General features: G+C 40.3%; 1 protein-coding gene across 1 annotated transcript in view; it reads right to left on the bottom strand.

Moving 5' to 3' along the window:
* Positions 1-26,633, bottom strand: part of AGBL1 (AGBL carboxypeptidase 1) — a 595,368-nt gene that overhangs the window by 309,537 nt on the left and 259,198 nt on the right. The window contains exon 17 of the mRNA XM_070477529.1: positions 12,450-12,630. Within this exon, the coding sequence (XP_070333630.1) occupies positions 12,450-12,630 (181 nt within the window). The remainder of the gene's footprint in view (positions 1-12,449; positions 12,631-26,633) is intronic.

Genomic DNA, 26,633 nt, shown 5'->3' with positions numbered 1-26,633 from the left:
GGTATTAGCATTTGGCAGCATTTATTATCGCTGTTTATGATGGCATATATTAGGTTTATGCTGATATAATTAATAATCCTAAATTTAGGAATAATAAATAGTAATATTTATTCGGCACTGCAATATCTGAGGAAGGCAAATGGAATAGTCAAACTGCTGACCCCTGTCTCGGTGTACAGGCTGTGGTAGGAAGGGGTGGGAGCAAGGAAGCCCTTGGGAACACCCTCCCAGAACTATCCACCCAGCACTATGCATCATTTAACACTATGCAAATGACTTAGCAGCAGGACTTTCACAGTTCCCAGAGCAAATAATTTTCATTTTGATCTCTAAGAACAAGTTGATCAACAAGACTGTATAGGATCACTCTCTAGAAGCAGTTCAGTTCAGTTCAGTCGCTCAGCCATATCGGACTTTGTGACCCCATGAACTGCACCACACCAGGCCTCTCTGTCCATCACCAACTCCCACAGCTTGCTCAAGCTCATGTCCATTGAGTCAGTGATGCCATCCAACCATCTCATCCTCTGTCATCCCCTTCTTGTCCTGCCTTCAATCTTTCCCAGGATCAGGGTCTTTTCCAATGAGTCAGTTCTTCGCATCAGGAGGCCAAAGTACTGGAACTTCAGCTTTAACATTAGTCCTTCCAATGAATATTCAGGAATGATTTCCTTTAGGATTGACTGGTTTGATCCCCTTGCTGTCCAAGGGACTCTGAAGAGTCTTCTCCAATACCACAGTTCAAAAGTATCTAGAACCATAACCCTCAAATGTTCCCTTAACTCACACTTTTCCTAAGAGGTATGCACAGATGTTCACATAGTGCCACCAAATGCCACGTTCTTCATGGATCTCTTTACCTCCCTCTATCTCTTAGAAGAGACATCACGGATGTCTGACAAAATCTCTGTAGATCATGATTTGAGACTTACTGGCAGACATTTGCAAGATAAGTATTTAAGGTAGAAAATAGTTATGTTTGCAACTTTTAAAATAAATCTTAAATGTGTATTTGTCTTTCATTTTGTAGTTATTTGATGCAGGTGCAGAAAAGGGACGTGAACTTGCGGGGGGAAGGGGCTGAGATGATTTGGGAGAATGGAATTGACATATATACCCTCCCTTGTGTAAAACAGATGACCAGTGGGAACCTGCTATATAACACAGAGAGCTCAGCGCCATGCTCTGTGATGACCTCGAGGGGTGAGATGCAGGAGGTGGGAGGGAGGTCCTGGAGGGAGGGGATATATGTATACACATAGTTGACCAACTTCATTATACAACAGAAATTAACACAACATTGTGGAGCAACTATTCTCCAAGTAAAAAAAAAAGTTTTAAAACTTGACCTTTTAATTGAAAAAACAATCTGTGAGATTAAAATATTCCTGTAAGTGTTCCCTTTCTGTCCATAGGAGAATATCTCAGCATTCAAATTGGACTGAGACTTCCATTGTTCCTTTTTTTCTTTTCCAGTGAGGGCATCAGGTAAATGGAGAAAATTATAGTTCCTCCATACAGAAACTCCTCCATACAAGTAAGTCCTTCTAAATCAAAATAACATTTCCCCCCATTATCCAACATAAAGAAAGTAAAGCAAAGAGAAAGAGGTTAAATATCTTTTGCCCACCTCTTCTCAGAGCCCCTAACCCTGAGACCAGCAAACAAAGCAGAAACTTTGAATCAGACTGATATTTCATCCAAAGAACCAACCTGCGCTCCATGTCTAAACAAATTAAAAATCTCCTAAAAACAAATATCCATCCACTGATAACTGGTCCAGAGACTACAAAAGAGCAAAACAACCTGAATTTTAAAAGTCCACGATTGCAAGTTTAAGTTCCTTTGTTGACTCCCAGGCAGAGCAAATGAATTCTACGTTGAAGGAAAGATGACTGGCGTGGCTAAGCTCTAACTAAGAAATATGACCTTTGGTCAGCAAATATTTCCCAGAGAGAGTCCACAGCAGGAGTGTTGAATTTCCTGGGCCCCACTGAAAGGAGAATTTGGAGCTGAAACTTTGGAACGTGAGTTCACTGTGGAGTATTTTTCTCCTGTCATGTCATGGCATGGCATGGTGTAACGACCATCACCAGTTTCTCCAGGCAACATGGATTCAACCATTCATCTTCCCAAAGACCACAGAGAATGTAGAACTTTCTTCTGACGGGCTCTTCGGCTTGCAATCATTTTGGCCTTTGGACAGGAGGACACAGTGCCTTGCTGAATGAGAAAAAGAAAGAGATGCACGTAGAGGCTGGCCATCTACAGACACGGGTTTCCCCAGTATTTTCCTGCTTCTCCTTCTCCCCTCTACAAAGGAGTGTCATCTGCTGTCCATGCTTTTCAGGGTGTAGGGCAGAACTCATAAGGGCACAAATCTTCCCAGCCTGGTAGATGCTGATTAAACCTTAGCCTGATGGAGACTGTCCAGACATAAAACCAGGGAGCAGAGTGGTTCAGAATGACATGAACCACTCTGTCACTCTTTCAAAACAGTGAATGGGGACTAAAAGGATGAAAAGGGCAGAGAGAAGATTACGTATCATACCCCAAGGTTCAACAAAAATCATACCTCAAATGGCTAGGTTACAAATCTAATCTTCCAACTTTCTTGGTGTTGTTCAGTCACTAAGTCATGTCCAACTTTTTGAGATCCCATGGCCTGCAGAAAGCCTGGGTTCCCTCTCCTTCACTATCTCCCAGAGTTTGCTCAAATTCATGTCCATAGTGTCAATGAGGCCATCTAACCATCTCATCCTCTGTCGCCCCATTCTCTTGCCTTCAATCTTTCCCAGCATCAGGGTCTTTTCCAATGAGTTGGTTCTTCACATCAGGTGGTGAAAGTATTGGAGCTTCAGCTTCAGCATCAGTCCTTCCAATGAATATTCAGGGTGGAGTCCCTTTAGGACTGACCGGTTTGATATCCTCGCAGTCCATGGGACTCTTGAGAGTCTTCTCAAGCACCACAGTTCAAAAGCATCAATACTTCAGTTCCCAGCCTTCTTTATGGCCTAACTCTAACATCTGAATGAAAAACTACAGCCAACCTGTAGTAAAACACTGTGAGTGGTACACCAATACTTGCATACTAATATTTAACTGAAGATGTATCAGAAAGTCCATTTCTGACAGAGCTGGTTCAAAGCTCTTTAAAGCAAGGGTCTGCAACCTCCAGAATCTAGTGCCTGATGTAATAATAGTAGAAATAAAGTGCACAATAAATGTAATGCACTTGAGTCATCCAGCCTGTGAAAAAAATGTGTTTTATGAAAAGGGTCCGTGGTATCAAAAATCTGTGGACCACTGCTTTAGAGCTCTTACTCTGGTCTGAAGATGAGCTCTCTGGAGGGCCACATGTTAAAACACTTCAGAAAGGTCAGGGGTACCCTGAGTTAGACTCAACAGATATGTGTTAGGCGCTTACACTTCCCAAGTTCTATGCGGACAGCATTCGAAAGAAGAGTCACCGGATGACGGTGTGGAAGCTTTGACGTAAGTGGGACTGCAGAGCCGAGTGGAAAGAATGGGAGGTTTGCAACCTGACAAACCTCGGTTTGATTCCTGACTGTGAAACATCAACCGTTTGGCTGACCTTGCATACGTCACCTGGTTTTTGCATCAGATTATTTTTTCCATCTGCAAAATGGGATGAGATATTTACTTTTCCATAAGTATAAAAAATTAAATTTAAAATCATATTTTTATCTTATCAGATTGACAAAGAATAAAAAGAAAGATAGTGTGCAGTGTTAAAAAGGTATGGAGGCCAGGCCCTTTCATCCATCAGTGGTAGGAATATATATCTATGTATCTTCTATAGAGAGAAATCTGGCAACAATATGTATTAAACATAAAATATGTATAACATTAGACTAAAAACTCCACTTTTAAGAATTATCTTAAGGAAATGATCTGAGAAATTTGTCAAGAGACTGACATGACTCTTCACTTGTCTATTGTTTATAAGGAGAACTGTTTGAATTAATTATGGCCCAATAATACAGTAAGATTGCTGTTTTAAAAACTAATAACACCATTTGTATTCTTTGCCATTAGGAAGATGCTGTTTGTTTTTAAACTCTACTACAAAATACATTATCTTATAAAAGTTAAAATGGGTCTGGATATAGAAATACATGCAAAGAAATAACTGATATACCCGAAGCTGTAGATTTATGAATAAACGCTAATGCATCTTCTTCATCTTCCTAATAGTGTTTCTCTCTGGGCAGCTTGATTCAGGGAGGGACTCCATGTTACAAAATTCCACAGGCACAATGTAATTATCATAGATGATAATATGAACAACACCCCTTGGAGTAATGCAATGTGTTAGCCTGAAATTTGGGTGCCTTTTAATTTCTTCTTTAAGCTTTTTCTCCACAGTGGGACTTTCTACAATAATGATGCTTCATTTTCCCCCCACTGGAAACAATAAAACCACTTTTTTTTCCAAAAGCAAAGAAGTCACATATAAACACTAATAAGCCCAATGCAATGGCGTAATGGGCACCCTGTAAATGGACGCTTTGTGCTTGCTTTTCACCAGTTGTCTCTGAGCTCTCAGCCCACAATTCTATCCTCTTCTCTGTCACACTGCAGCTAAAACTCTGCAGATTGCAATGCTCAGACTACCTTGCCAGTTGTCTTTCTGCTAGGTTCTGCAACAAGAGGCACTAGAGAGAGATAAGAAGGCAGGAGGAGCAAGTAAAGAATATCCTCTATGTTTCCTAGTTCCAGTTAATGAGACTAGAGCAGCAACAGGTGATTGGCTCAACCCCTGCATCTTAAGATGCACAATAGCATCACTGCATCCTCTTATGGGTACCAGCAGCAGGTGGGATGTGTCCCCTTGCTATTTGGATATTACACTATTTCACCCTTTCACTTGTGACCTTTGGTCTACTAAAGTGCTTAACAAGTCACATTTCCTTCTCAGAGTTCCAAACACCAGTGTTTTGGAGCCTTTCAGCCCCTGGGTTCCAGTAACTCCGCAGCTTCCCTTTGCTTCCCCAGGCTTGTAGGCAGTGCCTGCCTCTGAAATATTAATCACCTGGTTTCTTCTGCATTCCCCCTTTTAACTTTCAGATTTCTATCCTTGTGTGATTCAAGTCTCGTCTTCTTCAACACCTATTATCTTGATTGTATCATGTATCCTTTCATAGTTAAAAAACAATAAAGCTGTTTTATTTTTAAATGTCTCAATTATACTGAGTATGATTTTTAAAACATATTAGCCATTGTACTTATTATTCACTGTCCCCTTAAGAGTTTCTCTAAGTATGATTGCCACTGCTCTTCTTCACCAATCTGAGGCATAGATACTTTCTTTCAATCTCAATAACACAGCTGAAACAAGACAGAAAGGCTTATTAGCACTTTACTAAGAATAAATGTGTAGAGCTGACTCTTTGGAAAAGACCCTGATGCTGGGAAAGATTGAGGGAAAGAGAAGAAGCAGATGACAGAGGGTGAGATGGTCGGATGGCACCAGTGACTCAATGGACATGAGTTTGAGCAAATTCATGGAAATAATGAAGGACAGGGAAGCTGGCATGCTGCAGTCCCTGGGCTCGCAAAGAGTAGGAAACAACGTGATGACCCAGTAACAATAACAAGAATAAAGGATATAACAGATGATAACTACTCACAGAAAAGTTAAAACTGATCATTGGTGACAGCTATTCTCATTCTCAAGCAGCAAATTGAGCAACTGCTTCTTCCAACCTCCTTGACATACTAGGTGTCATCATTCTAAAATAACCCTCAATGATGTAGGGGGGACCAGAGTTTCTCCAGTTTCAAGATCCTGAAAATTATCTCTTTCCCCTAAAATGTCCAGGGGGACCTCTTTTCTTGTTCCAGGATTTACTCCTTTCTGCGAAGATTAACACTGGGAATAGCCAATTCATTCAATGACTACATTGCTCTCTACCCACAAGGAAGTCTTCATGGCCAGTAGTAAATGTATCGTGAGATGAAAAGTAAGAATGCTCACTGCCATGATCTAAAGATCCAGCAGCACAAGCCTCTGAGTTACTTGCAGGACTTTATGTAAGTGAGGAGGCAGCCCAAGAAACATCTGATGTTGAATTTCTCATGAGTCTGTTGGTCAGCAGCTCAGAGAGTATCTTCCATTCTTACTTGTGCAAATTTTTAAAAGATTATATACTCACTACAGTCCTATTTTTTCAAATATAACTGATCTGTGAAATCTGAAAATCTGAGAATCAGTGCTACATGTTTTTAGCTTGAAGGGATCTGAAATACATTCAAAGAATTGAGGTCAAGTAAGAGGGAAGCCAGTAACATATCAAAATAAGGATGGAAGAGGCCTAGCCAAGCCCAAAGGGGATCACCATAAGCACTTTATGATCCTGAATGAAAATGTACTAGAGAGGACAGTGGAAGAGGAGCCCAGTGACCAAAACTATTCAAAGTCAAGTGCTATTTACAGCCAGAAAGTTGGTGGCAACAGGAAAGATGTCTTCTACAATGGAGAAAGCTGGCAGGATATGGTAGAGTGTCCAGGATTAAGCCAAGCTGGGAATTCAAATTCCATGAAGGAAAACCAGGATAAACTGATTCATTCATCATGGATCAATACTGTGGAAAGCTGGGAAGGCTATGCCTTTTTTCATCCCAGTCACACTGGATGTGAAGATCATGGTCAACAATTTGAGATCCACATGTACACACTGCTATATTTTAAATGGATAACCAACAAGGATCTATCTACTGTATGACAAAGGGAACTCTGCTCAATGTTATGTGGCAGCCTGGATGGGAGGGGAGAACCAATACGTGTATATGTATTGCTGAGTCCCTTTGCTGTCCACCTAAAACTATCACAACATTGTTAATCAGCTATACTCCAGTATAAAATAAAAAGCTAAAAACAAAACAAAACAGGACTAACTTTAGAAACCATTTCTGCTGATGGGGCTGAGGCTTTACTTGCATCTCCACCTAGTAGCTCAGCTGGTAAAGAATCTGCCTGCAATGCAGGAGACCCTGGTTCAATTCCTGGGTTGGGAAGATCCCCTGGAGAAGGGATAGGCTACCCACTCCAGTATTCTTGGGCTTGCCTGGTGGCTCAGATGGTAAGGAATCTACCTGCAATGCCGGAGACCCCAGTTCAATCCCCAGGTCAGGAAGCTCCCCTGGAGAAGAAAATGGCAACCCACTCTAGTATTCTTGCTTGGAGAATCCCCATGGACAGAGGACCCTGGCAGGCTACAGTCCACAGGGTCACAAAGAGCTGGAAATGACTGAGTGACTAAGCACACCATCTAAGTCTGGGAGGAGTTGATAGATTAAAATCGACATGGGCTCTGGAGGGAGACTTGGTCCACACCCTAACCCTGTCACAAGCTAACTGTACAACCTGGGCGTGTGTATGTGTGTGTTTGCCTGAGTGTTCTAATTATCTAGACAATCTTTAGTGGCATTTTTCAACTAGGCTATGTGATAACTTATTTTTATCTCTTTACTCTCAATTACCTTATCATTTGACAGACAGAGACTAAGTAATATGCAAGAATTTGCCCAGCTAGAACATTTTAAGTTTCTTTTATTCTAATGCTTTTAAATCTCTATAGAAAAGGAATGCAGAATAGACTGTAGTTGTAGTCCTGCCTCCGTAATATCAGCTACTTAAACTGAACTGAACAGATGGCTAATGGGCAGCTGCTGTGTGGTGCAGGGAGCTCGGTTCAGGGCTCTGTGATGACCTAGAGGGTGGGTTGGTGGGTGGGAGGGAGGCTCCAGAGGGAACGGATATATGTGTCCTGACAGCTGATTCACTTTGTCCTACAGCAGAAACTAACATTGTAAAGCAATTATATTCCAATTAAAAAATAAACAAACTGCTCTGAAGACTTCACCCCTGTATATGTACTTAAATTTATTTTCACACCTGAAAACTATACAGAAGATCTATTGATACTCTGATTGGGCCATAATTACTACTGGATAAGAAAATATATGTAAAAGAGCAAGGTTCTTTCTTGACTTATGAAAGGTGCTAAATATTTTCTTAGATAAAGTCTGTGAGGGCTTTTAATGTAGTAAAATAAAGCCTTCCCAACTCACAAATAAAAGACTATCCATACTAAGTTTAAATGGTCCTAGATAAAATAAAATAAAAAATAAATAAATAAATGGTCCTAGATAGTTAAAATCATCAAAATTTTTATCTGATCTTTATGGTTTCATACATTTCCTCTAGAGCAGAGAGCCCCAACCATTTTGGCAGCAGGAACTGGTTTCATGTGAGACAATTTTTCCATGAGCTGGTAGGAGGGATGGTTTTGGGATGATTCAGGGCAATACACTTATTGTGCACATTATTGCTATTATTATTATATCAGCTCCAGCTAAGATCACCAGGCGTTAGAATCCAGATATTAGGGACCCCTGCCCTAAAGTAGTCAGCTATTACTTACAGCATGACCTTTGTTCTTTCTTTAATACTGGGGTAGTGTTGGCTTTATAATGTTGTGTTAGCTTCTGCTGGATTCAAGATGGCAAAACGCCACCTTTACTGTTTTCTTTACTGTTGTTAACTTCTTTTCCTCTATGGTCTTGGAAGAGGTAATCACATTTGTAGACTTGTATATATACTAAGGACAAATATACTCCAATTCTACTGGGAATAAAATATTGGCCTATGTGTTGATTTTATAAAAATTCTTTGTCACTACCAGCAACCAAAGTCCAAAAATTGGGAATCACATTATACTCTTCCTCTCCTTCACTTACTTGCCATGATGACCTTTTAAGGTATCACCTGTCTTCTCCTGCCTCCCTCTTTAATCAAGCCACCGTTATCACCTCTGCTTTAACCCAACTGATGGTCTCCTACTTGCATTGCATATTGGAAAGAATTATGAGAATCAAGGGATCACTGCATCAGGCCTCCCAGATTACTTAGAACTCAGCCCAGTTCAATACAAATGACCAAGCCAACAAGATGGTAGGATGTTTCTTTTGGAAACCATCTTTGTGTTTTGTTTTCCTGTTACAGACATATGTTGCTAAGATATCTTTGGCTTGGCAACACCCTCTCTATTTCTGCTGGAAAATCCTGGCTTCATCTCCCTGACCACTGCTATTAAAACCTCTCAGCCATCCTCAGAGTCTCCATTAGCATCAAGGAAACTACTCCACCTTTACACAGTTTTTCAAACTCCATAGGGGCCCATAATTTCTTCTAAAAGAAAAGCTTCATGTGGTAGATTAAGTGCCAAGTTCAAGTTTGGGCTCTTTAATCTTTAGGCAAAGCTTGCCTCTTTGCTGGTCAGACCACACACAGGGAAGTTTTGTTAATGTTAAGAAGTCTATGAATAGGAATGTGTCCCAAGAAAACCAATGAAAGTCAGAACATCAGAAACAACATCACATAAGCAATGTTTAGGTGAACTGCATCAAACTTGGAGGGGGTTTCACCTGGGGAAGTTAAAGCATATAAAATGAGGGTAATATCTTATCCTTATTTTTACACAGTTTAGGTAAAATATGTAAAATTCATAAGATCAAAACAGAGAAAAACAAATCCACCTAGTTATATACTATGCAATGTATATGTCTTTAAATGGAATGTTAATGAAGAATTTAAGTGGATATTAGATAAACCATGGGCTTCCCTGGTGGCTCAGTGGTAAAGAATTCACCTACCAACACAGGACACATGAATTCAATCCCTGGGTCAAGAAAATCTCCTGGAGAAGGAAACAGCAACCCACTCTAGTATCCTTGCCTAGAAAATCCTATGGACAGAGAGCCTGGCAGGCTAAGCCATGGGGTCGCAGAGTTGGACACGACTTAGGGACTCAACAAAAACTAGGTACACCATATGTTAGGTAAGTTCTGAAAAGGGTTCATGAGCTGAGGATTTGAAGCCTATTTATCGTGTGATGTTATGATTCCATGGCAGCCTCAAGTCTTTCGGTAATGATGTGTAATGACCTGGGGATTTTCCTTTCAGTAGAATAAGGGTATGAATTCCAAATCCCTCTCAGCCAAAATGGTTTGAGTGATCCAAAGTAACCTACAAAGTGCTTTGAGCTCCATGATGAAAGATGCTATATAAATTAAAAGGGTAAGTTAGTCATAATAAATAACGGTAATGATGATGAATGGTGGTGTCATAAAGAAGAAGCTGGCCTGCCATTAGGGAACCCAAAGCAACCAGCTGGAAATAAAGCATGTCCAGACCAGAAGGCTATTCACTGATGAGACCACATTAACCTTTCAAACTAAGACCTGGATCAAGCCTCTGATTCAGAGGTGTGAGCATCTGAAATGGAATAAACTATAGTATTTGTTCCAAAGCTTGAATATCACCTTAGACTTCTAAGAGCTTTACCCAGATGGGTCAAGAGGGAGCTTCCCATTTCAGCAGAAGAGAAAACTAAGCAGGTCGGGGGAGAGCCAGAATTCCCAAGTAGAATTAGGACTCTGAACTCACTGCTCTTTTCACTCTCAGCCAGACTCCAGATAATCCAAGGGAACACGTAACTTCAGAAAAGAGCCAACTTGGATGAGAAAATATTTGAAACGAGGTCATATCCCTCAAGACAGCTTGCAGAGTTGTTTTCCATCCATTTAGGCTCAGTAAGCATGCTAATAAAATCCTTAGCCCCTCAAGCAGGGAGGAATCATTCAATGAGACCCTAGAGCTGATTCCTAGAGCTCAATGAATACATGGTGGGAGCCAGCTGAGCGCTGCTGGACCAGGAACGGACACTGTGCTTCAGGGCTTTGTCCCACTTGAGATCTAAGAAGCCTGATTGCTGCCAAAGATCTGATTGATGGTACCTGCTAAAGCACTTGTCCTCTCATACCTTGTATGTGCCAACCAGTCACCGTATGCAAAAAGTGCCAGACTGGGCCAACCAGTCACCATATACAGGAAGTAAAGACCCTGTTCTCTGCCCACCAAAAAATTCCATCAAAAAAAACAAAAAAAATTGGGGAGCTTCAAAACTAGGAAACTTGTTAAATATGTGGATGCTTTCTTTACTTACTTATCTACTTTCCTGTTTTTTTTAATTTTATTTTTATAGGCTTTAGCTTTCATTCACTTGCATTTTGGCATAATTTAACATATTTTATCATTTAGATTTTATTCTGATCCTCTTTTACTATTTTATCATCTTTATATTTTTAACCTTTTTAGCTTCTCAATATTTTTGTGTGTGTGTTTAGCCTTTGAAGCTAGTCTATTCTCAGCATTTCAACATTTATTAATATTTAGGATTTCTTTCCTGAAGGAAATTATTTTATATTTCTTAAAACATTTTATTTAAGTCATTTTATCTCTGAAATTTGCTTTTTCATATTTTTATAACTCATTTTATCTCTCTTTGTTTTTATGTTTTCAATATTGCTCTATTTTCTCAGTTTCTAAAAGTGTGCTTTTGCCTCTTTAATACGGATATTCTAAATTGCAACTTCTTTTGCACCTTTAGTTCTTGAAATTATGTTTCCTTTCAATTTTTCTATTTATCTTGAATTCTGGTTTTTCCATAGGATATCACTGTCTAATCCTATAGTAAAAATAATCATTTATTACCAAAGGAAGGAATGTTAATTTTTTTCCCACAGCTTGACGCATGTATGTATGAATGTTCACCCTGTCACCCCCATCCACTGGCTCTGAGACGTTGAGAACCTGCTCTGCTTTCTGAGTCTCAGCCCGCAAATTCTGAAAATGCTGACTCTTTCTAACCCTGGAATTCATCTTTCCCAATATACATTCTGAAAGGCATATAGGAGTGGGCCAGGAAAAGCACCACCCCAATCTTCTTTCTTCCAGCCAACCATTTTACAATCATTCCACTTTTAACCATTCCATGGCCATTCTTCAACCATTTCAGCCATTCCATTTAAATAAAGTGACATCCTTACTAGAGCTGTATCCAGAATCCAGTAAAAACACAACTGAGAATAAAGACTCATCTGCAGTGCATGCTCAGTCACTTCAGTCGTGTCCAACTCTCTGCGACCCTATGGACCATGGCCCCCGCCAGGCTCAGAAGCAAAGAAAAGCACCAGTCTTAACTTCATCAAATCACAGTTTGAGCCCTGGCTTTGTCGTTAACCCAGCCCAGTTGGCAGGGGGTGGGGGGCAGGGAGTCATCTGATTAACATGGACATCAATTCCTTCCTTTTTAAAAGGAGAGTGTTAAATTCGATTCTTTCTAAGGATTCTTCTGTTACTAACTGCCTATAAGTCTATACTTTTCTATTAAAAGAAACTATGAGATTGAGACCAATGTTTATAGAAAATATCCTGATGTTTGTACGAGGTAACAGAACTCAAGAGAAGGTATTCCTGCCAGAGAACCAACACCTCTCAAGTCAAACCCATTGAGCAAAACAACAATCCGTTATCATGGTAACATAAATGCAACCTAAGTTAGGCCAGGCGCCTGACATACTTGCCATTGATGACACCATCTGGGTTGAGCATGGGGATTATCTTGAAAATGAAGTTTTCCCTCAAGAGCCTAGCCACGGGGTCACTGCTGACGAGGAACTCCAGGGTCCCCTTCATCACCCAGCTAGCATTGCTCTCTCCTGGGTGAACTCGAGCCGTAATCACTTGGTATGGGCGCTGCCCTGCAGGGAAAAAGAAAACACACATGCAAGAAAATTAAACCTAAATACAGTTTCCATATCCATCAAGACAGTCTCCAGGAAGCCAGTTTTACACCTTACTGGCGGAAAGCCTTAAATAGGTTGATTGTTTCTAATACACACCTAATGTGCATTTATCCATTTTCCATCTGCCTCTATTGTCTGTAAGACTCAGGAGAGTATAAAGTTAAAGCTCAAGGCTGTTATCTAAACTGGAAGCACTCCATGGCACCAAAACAAGCCATGAATCAGATTTTAGAAGACCACCAAAGAAAGTTTTCTCTTCAGGACCCAATAGTGTGGTGCTGGATGTTCCAGATCTGAGATTGAATCTTATCTTCATCATTTACCAGTCGTAAGATCTCAGCTGCAGGATTTAATTTCTCCAAGGCTGCTTTCTCACATGTAAAATGAGGACAATGATACTGACCTCCTGTAGCTGTTATAAAAACTAAATTATATAATTATAAAGCACTTGGCATATTGCTTGCCATTAGGTATGTACCTGTTAGTTCTCTCCCTTCTCAGTTATAAAATCTGTGGTTAGGATGTTCGCTCTCATTTCCCAGCAGTAAGAGGAGTCAAGTACAGAAACTGAACTGGGAAACTTATGATTGACTTTATGACACTGAAGCCAATCCTGGAGAGATTTCACAGAAGGAAGTGCCTAGAAGTTCAGTCTTGGAGTTGCAATACCTCCTTCACTTTGCAAAAGAAATCAGGAACACATTCTCTACCAATCACAAGGAGTGTATTGACACAATATACCTCTATACAGAATGCATTGAGAAAAGATAGACTTAGCATCCTTTATTTGTTGACAGAAGATGCACATAGGTTTGAGACTTATTCTCAGACCACATCTGGGCTCAGGTAGAAAACGTCTTTGATTGATTAGTGATGTCTGTCCTCACATACTTGAGGAAGTGGGAGGTGGAGAACATGTGGTATCAGACAAGCAATTCATCATGTCTGCTCTAACCTCCTGTTTGATTTTGTGAGGGTTTTTTGATTCTCACTTCCTTCTGTATCCTCACCCAATTCCTTATTTCTCCTAAACTCATTTTAAAGACGAAAACTAAATTTTTGCCAGGTATAAATACGTTAGCCACTAAACAGTCTGAAAGTTAAAAAAGTCATTTTCTTCCTGATTTTTCAAATCATGAGTTCAATATTTAACTATGAGTTTATGGCTTTTCTTCCCTTAAAGAGTAATATTTTTGAAGGTATAAACTGTATCTCTAACTCTGTACAAAGAAAGACAAAACTGAATAACCTCAAGAACTTCTAAATAACAAGAAATAAAAGATATGGATAAATAAACTAGTAATTACCCAATCATACTACAATTATCATCAATTAAAACAAACAAAATCCCCTCTGTCAACAGCCAACGAGATGCAGGTTTAAGGGGCATATATATTCATGCACTTTTATTAACTATGGTGAGAGCACATTACTTCTCTTTGTAGATCCTTTATATTTGGGGGATAACATTCAGCTTTTTTTTTTTTTGTCTTAAATTTAAGCAGGTATCTTGAACATATTCCAGGAACTGCAGAAGGCATTGAGTAGAAAAAACTAAATCTATTATAGTTCTTGTTCTGTAAGAGACCAAAGCACTTGTCGGTGGTGACAAACATTCAAGCAAATAATGACAAGCGAGCTAATGGAGGTGTAAATAAAGCACCAAAAATAGATCTGTCTGAGAGAGGGAAAGACATTTCCAGAGATGTGATGCTATTTATTTAGACTGGGTCCTGCAGAATAATTATCATCTAACGAGAGAAATGGCATGGCAACCCACTCCAGTACTCTTGCCTGGAGAATCCCATGAGCAGAGGAGGCTGGCAGGCTATAGTCCATGGGGTCACGGAGCCGGACACAACTGAGCAACTTAGCACAGCTTGAGAGAGAAGGTGAGAAAGGGTCTTCTAAGCAGAGAAAAAGACACATGCAAGGAACACAGAGGAAGCACAGCCAGTTTCATCTTGAGTTTTTATTGTTTTTACCAGTCTGTAAAAACAATCCACTTTTACAAACCGTTACTTTCAAGAATCAAGAAAAGCCATGAGTGGCTGAAGCAAAGGACTGGAAACAGTAGCTCATGAATTTAGAAATTAGGCTGGTGTCAAACTAGTAATATCCCTCCTCATACATTTTGTTTTGGGTTTGGGGTTTATACTGTTGATCAGAAGTTCTCAGTCATGAAGTCAGCGTCTCACTGGTATGTTATGACCTATGATGAGATCTATTGAAGAATCACTGGTTATTAATAAAAGTGCAAATGTTTGCTTGTTTATATATAGATACAGATAATATATAGAGATAGATACAGATACAGATATATATATTCACACTATATACGTGTATGTGTGTTTGTGTGCACACGTGTGGTCACTTGTGACTGACTCTTTGCAACCCCATGGACTATGGCCCACCCTGTTCCTCTGTACATGAAAATTTCCAGGCAAGTACACTGTAAGTTTCCATTTCCTACTCCAGGGAATCTTCCCAACCTAAGGATCAAAACTGTATCTATTGAGTTTCCTGCATTAGCAGGCAGATTCTTTACCACTGTGCCACCTGGGAAGCCCTATGTATACATACATAGACATATATACATATATTCACAATGTATATATCACACAAAATGTCGGTTACCTGTCCAAAAAGCTTTAGTCCCCTTCTTTATTACTACCAGACCCCTAATTTCAGGGGAGGTTAAAAAAGTGCCCAGATCAAAACACCCAGCTTCATGAACCCTCTTAGAGGTAGGAATGGCCATGTGTCAGGGGTGAGACCAATGAGATGTAAATAGCAGCCAGAGGGTAAGTCTTTCTGGAAAAAGGATTAGAGAGCATAGTTTCACCTGGCAAATGCCTTCTTAGATTTCTGTCTCTTGTATTTGTCTCTTCTTCCTTCCTAGAACATAGAGGGAGGAAGCCAATTCGAGAATCCAAATCACATGAGAAGATGGTGACCATAAAGGTAGAAAGAGCCTGGGTTCTTGAAAACCCCCTTAAGCAGCTATCCTGCACCTTCACTAGTTTCTTCAATGCTTCTAGATGTTTGAGACCAATAAACCACTATTTGATTGGGAAAATGTAATCACATATTTGTTATATTTTGTTAGACTCTAGTTCAATTTATATGAATAAAAGAACAGTTTTAAAATCATCTTTATAATATGGTTACCTTGAATAGCATGCATCTAAGTGTGCTTTCTGGACTGGGTAGAAAAGAGAGACACAAAGAGTTATTTTGAGAATATTTGCTAGATGTGTCCCAGAAATAAACAGTCAAGAATGTCTACTTTAAGTAATAGAGAGTAAATGATGGCTTTTCAACAGGAGCAAGACATATCAAAGATTGTGCTTCAAAAAAATCCTGACATTTCTATAGACAGTACATTTGTTTAATCACAGACAGTACAGCCTACCAGAGTAGAGCACAACTTTTTAACTTTTTTAACTTTTTATTTTATATCGGGCTATAGCTGATTAACAATGTTGTGATAGTTTCAGGTGCACAAGAGTGACTCAGCCATATATATACATGTAAATATATATATACATGTACCCCAAACTCCCCTCCCATCCAGGCTGCCACATGCCATTGAGCAGAGCTTCCACTGATCCGTTGTTGATTATCCATTTTATGTAGAGTAGTGTCTACATATCGATCCCAAACTCCATAACTATCCCTCCCCCCCATCCTTCCCTGCTGGCAACCAGAAGTTGAGAGAACAAATTCAAGAGCTGTATTTCCAGAGTTCAAATTCCAGCCCCACCATGTTCTGTCTGAGATGAATTATGTAAGTTTCTGAAGAAACTGAGTTTTGGACTGGATGTTCTGCATGTTAGACTAACGATTTGCTAACTGTAACTTAGTAAGTGTATGGGGTAGGGGTGGGTGGTGGTATACAATCAGCTAGTTAGCACAGGTGAAGTTAGTTGAAGGTCAACTTTCCCACTATATCATTTGATCACAATTACTTTTCACTCTTTCCAAAGCAAGCTGTATTGACATGCCAATAAAAAGATTACTGAGAAATAAAGGGGCTTGATGAATCTGTACCCAATCAGTGGCCCATTTTCAGTTCTATAATTCCATATCACTCTCTGTGGTTTTTGAACTATGCTCATTTACAGTATGTTAAACAATAGTAAGTGTTCCCAGTCCATCAAGAAGAAGTAAAAAAAAGCTTAAGCTCTTATAAATTTTCAACATCAATTGGATCCTCTCTTTGTCTGGGCCAGTTGAGTCCCATTGCCTGATAATTAGTGCAATTAGTGCATTATAGTCAATAAGTCAAATGCAGCTCTTGCAAGGAAATATCAAAGTTTCTCTTCTTTGGAGAGTCAGGTTTATAATTCACTAGATTGTCATATGCTACAAAACCTAAGTGGATGTCCTAAAGAAGCAAACAGGGAAACTGTGGGTCCTCACGAAGACATTAGCATAAGCAGCAGTTTAGCCATTTCTAGTAGATTTTCCTCTCTTCCTCTCTGTGATTTAAGGCAATTTTGCATTCATATTGGTGAGTTCAACCTATGGGACCATTCAGTTGTAGCAGCAAATGGTGCTCCAGAGAACCCGTAATAGACAATAGCTGTAAACAGCATGCAACACACATACTATGTGTTTTTTCTTGTAATTGAAAATTTAAGATTTAATAACTCATCTCTGCTTAGGGGAGGGCAAAGAGTGTAGGTTATACATCTTTTATTTTTTTCTTTGCAATTTATAAAATCTATTTTGGAGTCCATGAAGATCTATGGCAGAGTCATGGTTTGGCATACTGTAATTCTTAAAGTCACATATTAAATTTATGTCAGTGGCAATGACCTCTGTTAGAAACAAGTAGAGAACTGTACAATCTTAAGAGAGATCAGGCTCATGGCCAATGAAAAACTGAGAAAGAACTAAAGACATGTGTGATGTGCACCCAACTAAATAAATATTCATTCATTTATTCCTTCTTTCTTTTAGCAGTATTATTAAGCTCCTACTGGCACTCTATAAGGGTCTTGAGATTCCAAAAGAAAAGATTTTTGCCCTCAGGGAACTAATAATAGTCTGGTGAGAAAGACAGGAAAACAGATAATCATGATCTTATGTGATCAGAGGAAACTGTCAAAACATTTCCAAAGCACAGTGGAATGCTCATTATGATGTTATTTACGGTAATGCGAGCACCTGGAAGTGACTTAAAGTGCATCCTCAGGAAATTAGTTAAGGAAACAATATATAAAACAGAATACTATGTAGCCATTAAAAATGGCACATAGATCTCTTTCTGTTGATATTAGAGGGTACCTGTCACATAATGATGAGTGAAAGCAATATAGGTGAGATACCTGAATTGTAATTGATCCTATCTGTGTTTAATTGTACTAATAGATACTTAAACGCATCTGTACACAGAGACAAATCTGTGAGTGAAGACCATTTGAGTCATTCTTATTTCCTCTTTATCCTGACCTAATGTATGTGTCTCTCCAGAAAATAACAATCATATGTCAGTTTTCATAGAGGCAAAATATTTGTCAATATTTCCAATTTTTCAATAGATTCTAAAATATTTTCCAATAGTAAAACACAAAAGAGAAAATTTTTTAAAAAATAAATAAATTTTCACAGAAGAGGTGACATTTGATCTGGTTCATCCCATTTTAATTGGAGTTTGCCAGATGAAGAAAAGAAAGGAGGGAGATGCGGGGCTTTCCTGGTGATCCAGAGGCTGGGACTCCATACTTCTACCACAAGGGGGTTTCCCACGTGGCTCAGTGGGTAAAGAAACAATCTTCAACGCAGAAGACTTTGGTTTGACCCCTTGGTCAGGTAGGTCCCCTGGGGGAGGGCATGGCAATCCACTCCAGTATTCTTGCCTGGAGAATCCCATGGACAGAGAAGCCTTGCAGGCTACAGTCCATGGGGTCACAAAGAGTCAGGACTAAAGCAACTGAGCACTAGTACACTCATGCAGGGAAATAAGATTCCCCATTCTGCATGCTATGGTCAAAAAAAAAAAAATTAGTAAAATACTTTAAAAAGAAAAAAGAAAAGTGGAAGATGATAGGAAAGGGATAAGTTGATATATCTGCAAAATAACAATGTCATAAAGCACATAGTATCTGAAGAAAAGCGATGTCATTTTATGTGACTGAAGCAATAGCTATATGGAAGGTAAGAGTGATGCTATAAGCTAAATCTGTACCCGATTGTTTTAAACAGGTCTTTTAGCCAGGCTAAGGAGTAATTTTATAGGCTATGGAAGCACCATGAAAAATCTTTCTACAATGGTATGACTAGATGGGGGCTTTTCTTGGAGCTAAAGATGGCAGGAGAAATAGCAAAAAAGCACATATTGTGATATTAAGGTCAAGTCAGTTAACATGACCTTAACTCTGGGAGAGAGTGGATAAAAATGGCCTGACTGAAGGGCAAGGGGGTGAAGAAAGAGACCAGGAAACAAATGGAAAAGAAAATGCTATCGTTTATATGCATTATCTTTTTAAAAATGATGTAAATAAAAAAATGATATAAATTGATTTATTTACAAAAAAGAGACAGACTCACAGACTTAGAAAAGAAACTTGTGGTTTCCAAAGGGGAAAGGTAGGAGAGAGAAGGAATAAATGGGAATTGGGGATTGACATGTACACATCACCATATTTAAAATACCTAACCAACAAGGACCTACTGTATAGCACAGGGAAATCTGCTCAATATTCTGTAATAACCTAAATGGGAAAAGAATTTGAAAAAGGATACATGTGTATATACATCTGAAACACTGCTATACTCCTGAAACTAACATGACATTGTTAATCAACTATACTTCAATATAAAATAAAAATTAAAAAAGAAAATCTCAATGAAAGATTCTGATAAAGAAAATTTGAAAAGAGTTTGATGGAAAAACTTATACACTATATAGAATATACATGATACTAAAGTTTACCACCAAAGATAGAATGCTGTGAACATTTTCTGCACTGTGTGCTTTTCACTAATATATATTGGAGGTCTTTCTAGGTCAATATATAAAGATTTTTCTACCTCTCTTTTTTAATTAGATGCATGTAGGGTATTGTTCTTTACAGCATTGAACTTTACTTTCGAAACCAGATGCATCCACAGATGAGCATGGTTTTCACTTTGGTCCAGGCTTTTCATTCTTTCTAGAGTTATTTTCCCACTCTTTCTCAGTAGCGTACTGGACATATTGGACCATAGCATATTAGATACCTACCAACCTCGGTAGGTGTCCAGTGTCATATATTTTTGCCTTTTCAACTCTTCGTGGGATTCTCAAGGCAAGAATTCTGAAGCGATTTGCCATTTCCTTCTCCAGTGGACCACATTTTATCAGAACTCTCCACCATGACCAGACCATCTTAGGTGGCCCTGCCTGGCATGGCTCGTACCTTCATTGAGCTACACAAGGCTATAAATCCATGTGATCATTTTGGTTAGCTTTCTGTGGTTGTAGCTTTTCTTCTGGAGGCCATGGGATTATAGTTCTTGCTTCTTCTATCTGCCCTCTGATGGATGAGAAAGAGGCTTTTGAAAGCTTCCTGATGGGGGGACTGGCTCTGGGGAAAAACTGGCTCTTGCTCTGGTGGGCAGGGAAATGCTCAGAAAATCTTTAATCCAACTGTCTGCTGATGGGTGAGGCTATGCTCAATGCCTGTTAGTTGTTTGGCCTGAGGTGAACCAATCCTGGTTCAAGGTCAGGAGGGGCAGCCATGAGGAGATACTCCTCATCCAAGGTAAGGAGCAGTGGCTGCGCTTTGCTGGAGCAGCCGTGAAGAGATACCCCACGTCCGAGGTAAGAGAAACCCAAGTAAGACGGTAGGTGTTGTGAGAGGGCATCAGAGGGCAGGCACACTGAAACCACAATCACAGAAAACCAGCCAATCTGATCACAGGACCACAGCCTTGTCTGACTCAGTGAAACTAAGCCATGCCATGTAGGGCCACCCAAGACGGTCGGGTCATGGTGGAGAGGTCTGACAGAATGTGGTCCACTGGAGAAGGGAAGGGCAAACCACTTCAGTATTCTTGCCTTGAGAACCCCATGAACAGTATGAGAAGGCAAAATGATAGGACACTGAAAGAGGAACTCCCCAGGTCGGTAGGTGCCCAAGATGCTACTGGAGATCAGTGGAGAAATAACTCCAGAGAGAATGAAGAGATGGAACCAAAGCAAAACAATACCCAGTTGTAGATGGGACTGGTGACAGAAGCAAGGTCTGATCCTGTAAAGAGCAGTATTGCATAGGAACCTGGAATGTTAGGTCCATGAATCAAGGCAAATTGGAAGTGGTCAAACAGGAGATGGCAAGAGTGAATGTCGACATTCTAAGAATCAGCAAACTAAAATGTACTGGAATGGGTGAATTTAACTCAGATGACCATTATATCTATTACTGTGGGCAGGAATCCCTTAGAAGAAATGGAGTAGCCATCATGGTCAACAAAAGAGTCCGAAATGCAGTACTTGGATGCAATCTCAAAAATGACAGAATGATCTCTGTTCGGTTCCAAGGCAAACCATTCAATAGCACAGTAATCCAAGCCTATGCCCCAACCAGTAATGCTGAAGAGGCTGAAGTTGAACGGTTCTATGAAGACCTACAAGACCTTTTACAACTAACACCCAAAAAAGATGTCCTTTTCATCATAGGGGAATGGAATGCAAAAGTAGGAAGTCAAGAAACACCTGGAAAAAAAAAAGAAACACCTGGAGTAACAGGCAAATTTGGCCTTGGAGTATGGAATGAAGCAGGGCAAAGGCTAATACAGTTTTGCCAAGAGAACGCACTGGTCATGGCAAACACCCTCTTCCACCAACACAAGAGAAGACTCTACACATGGACATCACCAGATGGTCAACACCAAAATCAGATTGATTATATTCTTTGCAGCCAAAGATGGAGAAGCTCTATACCATCAGCAAAAACAAGACTGGGAGCTGACTGTGGCTCAGATCATGAACTCCTTATTGCCAAATTCAGACTTAAAGTGGAGAAAGCAGGGAAAACTATTAGACCATTCAGGTATGACCTAAATCAAATCCCTTATGACTATACAGTAGAAGTGAGAAATAGATTTAAGGGACTAGATCTGATAAACAGAGTGCCTGATGAACTATGGACAGAGGTTCATGACATTGTACAGGAGACAGGGATCAAGACCATCCCCATGGAAAAGAAATGCAAAAAGGCAAAATGGTTGCCTAAGGAGGCCTTACAAACAGCTGTGAAAAGAAGAGAAGCGAAAAGCAAAGGAAAAAAGGAAAGATATTCCCATTTAAATGCAGAGTTCCAAAGAATAGCAAAGAGATAAGAAAGCCTTCCTCAGCAATCAATGCAAAGAAATAGAGGAAAACAATAGAATGGGAAAAACTAGAGATCTCTTCAAGAAAATTAGAGATACCAAGGGAATATTTCATATAAAGATGGGCTCAATAAAGAACAGAAATGGTATGGACCTAACAGAAGCAGAAGATATTAGGAAGAGCTGGCAAGAATACACAGAAGGACTGTACAAAAAAGATCTTCACAACCCAGATAATCATGATGGTGTGATCACTCACCTAGAGCCAGACATCCTGGAATGTAAAGTCAAGTGGGCCTTAGAAAGCATCACTATGAGCAAAACTAGTGGAGGTGATGGAATTCCAGTTGAGCTATTTCAAATCCTGAAAGATGATGGTGTGAAAGTGTTGCACTCAATATGCCAGCAAATTTGGAAAACTCAGCAGTGACCACAGGACTGGAAAAAGTCAGTTTTCATTCCAATCCCTAAGAAAGGCAATCCCAAAGAATGCTCAAACTACTGCACAATTGCACTCATCTCACACGCTAGTAAAGTAATGCTCAAAATTCTCCAAGCCAGGCTTCAGCAATACGTGAACTGTGAACATCCAGATGTTCAAGCTGGTTTTAGAAAAGGCAGAGGAACCAGAGATCAAATTGCCAACATCTGCTGGATCATTGAAAAAGCAAGAGTTCCAGAAAAACATCTATTTCTGCTTTATTGACTATGCCAAAGCCTTTGACTGTGTGGATCACAGTAAACTGTGGAAAATTCTGAAAGAGATGAGAATACCAGACTACCTGACCCACCTCTTGAGAAACCTATATGCAGGTCAGGAAGCAACAGTTAGAACTGGACATGGAACAACAGACTGGTTCCAAATAGGAAAAGGAGTACGTCAAGGCTGTATATTGTCACCCTGCTTATTTAACTTATATGCAGAGTACATCACGAGAAATGCTGGGCTGGAAGAAGCACAAGCTGGAATCAAGATTGCCTGGAGAAATATCAATAACCTCAGATATGCAGATGACACCACCCTTATGGTAGAAAGTGAAGAGGAACTAAAAAGCCTCTTTTTTTTTTCCATTTATTTTTATTAGTTGGAGGCTAATTACTTTACATCATTACAGTAGTTTTTGTCATACATTGAAATGAATTAGCCATGGATTTACATGTATTCCCCATCCCGGTCCCCCCTCCCACCTCCCTCTCCACCCGATCCCTCTGGGTCTTCCCAGTGCACCAGGCCCGAGCACTTGTCTCATGCACCCAACCTGGGCTGGTGATCTGTTTCACCCTAGATAATATACATGTTTCAATGCTGTTCTCTTGAAACATCCCACCCTCGCCTTCTCCCAGAGTCCACAAGTCTGTTCTATACATCTGAGTCTCTTTCTCTGTTTTGCATATAGGGTTATCGTTACCATCTTTCTAAATTCCATATATATGTCTTAGTATACTGTAATGGTCTTTATCTTTCTGGCTTACTTCGCTCTGTATAATGGGCTCCAGTTTCATCCATCTCATTAGAACTGATTCAAATGAATTCTTTTTAATGGCTGAGTAATATTCCATGGTGTATATGTACCACAGCTTCCTCATCCATTCGTCTGCTGATGGGCATCTAGGTTGCTTCCATGTCCTGGCTATTATAAACAGTGCTGCGATGAACATTGGGGTGCACGTGTCTCTTTCAGATCTGGTTTCCTCGGTGTGTATGCCCAGAAGTGGGATTGCTGGGTCATATGGCAGTTCTATTTCCAGCATTTTAAGAAATCTCCACACTGTTTTCTATAGTGGCTGTACTAATTTGCATTCCCACCAACAGTGAAAGAGGAGAGTGAAAAAGTTGGCTTAAAGCTCAACATTCAGAAAACTAAGATCATGGCATCTGGTCCCATCACTTCACAGGAAATAGATGGGGAAACAGTAGAAGCAGTGTCAAACTTTATTTTTCTGGGCTCCAAAATCCCTGCAGATGGTGATTGCAGCCATGAAATCAAAAGACGCTTACTCCTTGGAAGGAAAGTTATGACCAACCTAGATAGCATATTAAAAAACAGAGACATTACTTTGCCAACAAAGGTCCATCTAGTCAAGGCCATGGTTTTTCCACTAGTCATGTATGGATGTGAGAGTTGGACAGTGAAGAAAGCTGAGGGCTGAAAAATTGATGCTTTTGAACTGTGGTGTTGGAGAAGACTCTTGAGAGTCCCTTGGACTGCAAGGAGATCCAACCAGTCCATCCTAAAGATCAGTCCTGGGTGTTCATTGGAGGGCCTGATGCTGAAGCTGAAACTCCAATACTTTGGCCACCTGATGCGAAGAGTTGACTCATTGGAAAAGACTCTGATGCTGGAAGGGATTGGGGGCAGGAGGAGAAGGGGACGACAGGATGAGATGGCTGGATGGCATCACCAACTCGATGGACATGAGTTTGAATAAACTCCAAAAGTTGGTGATGGACAGGGAGGCCTGGTGTGCTGTGATTCATGGGGTCGCTAAGAGTCGGACATGACTGAGCGAACTGAACTGAACTGAACTGAAGCAGTCCTGGAGGTTACAGGCTGCATGGTCTATTGGTAACCTTCAAAAAGGGCTTATGCCAACATGCCCTTCCCTGGTAGCTCAGCTGGTAAAAAATCCACCAGCAATGCAGGAGACCCCAGTTCAATACCTGGGTCGGGAAAACCCTCTGAAGATGGGATAGGTTACCCACTCCAGTATTCTTTGGCTTCCTTGGAGGCTCAGACAGTAAAGAATCCACCTGCAATGAGGGAGACCTGGGTTCGATCCCTGATTTGCCTGTTCTAGAGGAGGGCATGGAAACCCACTCTAGCATTCTTGCCTGGAGAACCCCCAGGAGAGAGGAGCCTGGGGGCTACAGTCCATGGGGTCACAAAGAGTCAGACACAACTGAACGTCTAAGCACACGTCAACATGCACCACCCAGGACTGCTCTGCCAGTAGCCCTGACCCTGCGGCAGGCCACTTCCGACCCACGCTTCTGCAGAAGACACTTAAACATTCATAGGCAGGTCTGCATCAGTCTTTTGTGGGGTTTCCCCTGGGTTCTGGTGGACACAAGATTTTGTTCATGCCTTCCAAGAGTCTTGCTTTCTCCCAGTCCTGTGGAAGTCCTGTAATCACACCACCACCCCCCCCACCCCCGTGTCATTCAAAGTCAGATTCCCTGGGGACTCCCTTTGCTAGACCCCCAGGTTAGGAAGTCTGCCATGGGGCCTAAAACCTTCACAACAGTGCAAGAACTTCTTTGGTATTCTTCAGTTGGTGGGTCACCCACCCTGCAGGTATGGGATTTGATTTTAACATGATTATACCCCTCCTACCTTCTCCTTGCAGGTTCCCCTTTGTCCATGGACAGGCTTATTTAACTTTTATACAGAGTAGCAAGATGCTGGGCTGAAAGACTCACAGCTGGAATCAAGATTGCCAGGAGAAATCAACAACCTCATATATGAAGATGATACAACTCTAATGGCAGAAAGCAAAGACTGACTAAAGAGCCTCTTGATAAGGATAAAAGAGGAAAGTGGAAAAGCTGGCTTAAAATTCAACATTGAAAATAACTAATCTCATCCAGTCTCATCAATTCATGGTAAGTAGATGGGAGAAAAATGGAAACACTGACAGACTTTCTTTTCTTAAGCTCCTAAATCACTGCAGACAGTGTGACTGCAGCCACAAAATTAAAAGATGCTTGCTCCTTGGAATAAAAGCTATCACAAACCTAGACAGAATATTAAAAAGCAGAGACATTACTTTGTCAAAAAGGTCCATATAGTCGAAGCTATGGTTTTTCAAGTACTCATGTATGGATGTGAGAGTTGTACCACACAGAAGGCTGAGCATCAAAGAATTGTGGCTTTTGAACTGTGGTGCAGGAGAAGGCTCTTGAGAGTCCCTTGGACTGCAAGGAGATCAAACCAGTCAGTCCTAAAAGAAATCAACCCTGAATATTCATTGGAAGGACTGATGCTGAAGCTGAAACTCCAATACTTGGGCCACCTGATGGGAAAAGCTGCTCATTTCAAAAGACCCTGATGCTGGGAAAGATTGAGTGCAGCAGGAGAAGGGAATGACAGAGGATGAGTTGGTTGGATGGCATCACCGACTCGATGGACATGACTTTGAGCAAACCCTGGAAGATAGTGAAGGACAGGGAAGCCTGGCATACTGCAGTGCATGGGGTTGCAAAGAGTCGGACATGACTCAGAGACTGAACAACAAGACATCATTTTATATTAAACTAACTGATTTTTTTCAAGTTGTATCAACTTTACACTCCTGAGAGCCAATCAGTTTGATTACAATATATGTCATTTCTGTAATTCTAGATTTGCTTTTTTTCCCCTCAGGATTTGTGCATCTATGTCCCATGAAAGCCTATAATATTTCTTTCTTGTAATGTCCTTTGCAGACTTAGAGATCAATGTATGATGAGTTGGAAGCCATTACCACTTTTTCATTTCTGTGAAAGATCTTTGAAATCTAGAAGTATTTCTTTCTTAATTTTATTTTAGAATTTCTCAGTGAAGCTATGAGCCTAGGTCTTTTTTCCCTCTGAAGATTTAAATAACAACTCAAATTATACAATAACAAAACCAAATCATTAAAAATTATTGGAG

Source organism: Odocoileus virginianus, chromosome 16, assembly GCF_023699985.2.
Source record: "Odocoileus virginianus isolate 20LAN1187 ecotype Illinois chromosome 16, Ovbor_1.2, whole genome shotgun sequence".
Lineage (NCBI taxonomy): Eukaryota > Metazoa > Chordata > Mammalia > Artiodactyla > Cervidae > Odocoileus > Odocoileus virginianus.
The sequence above is the reverse complement of the archived record's forward strand: the minus strand, read 5'-3'. Positions and strand labels throughout refer to the sequence as shown.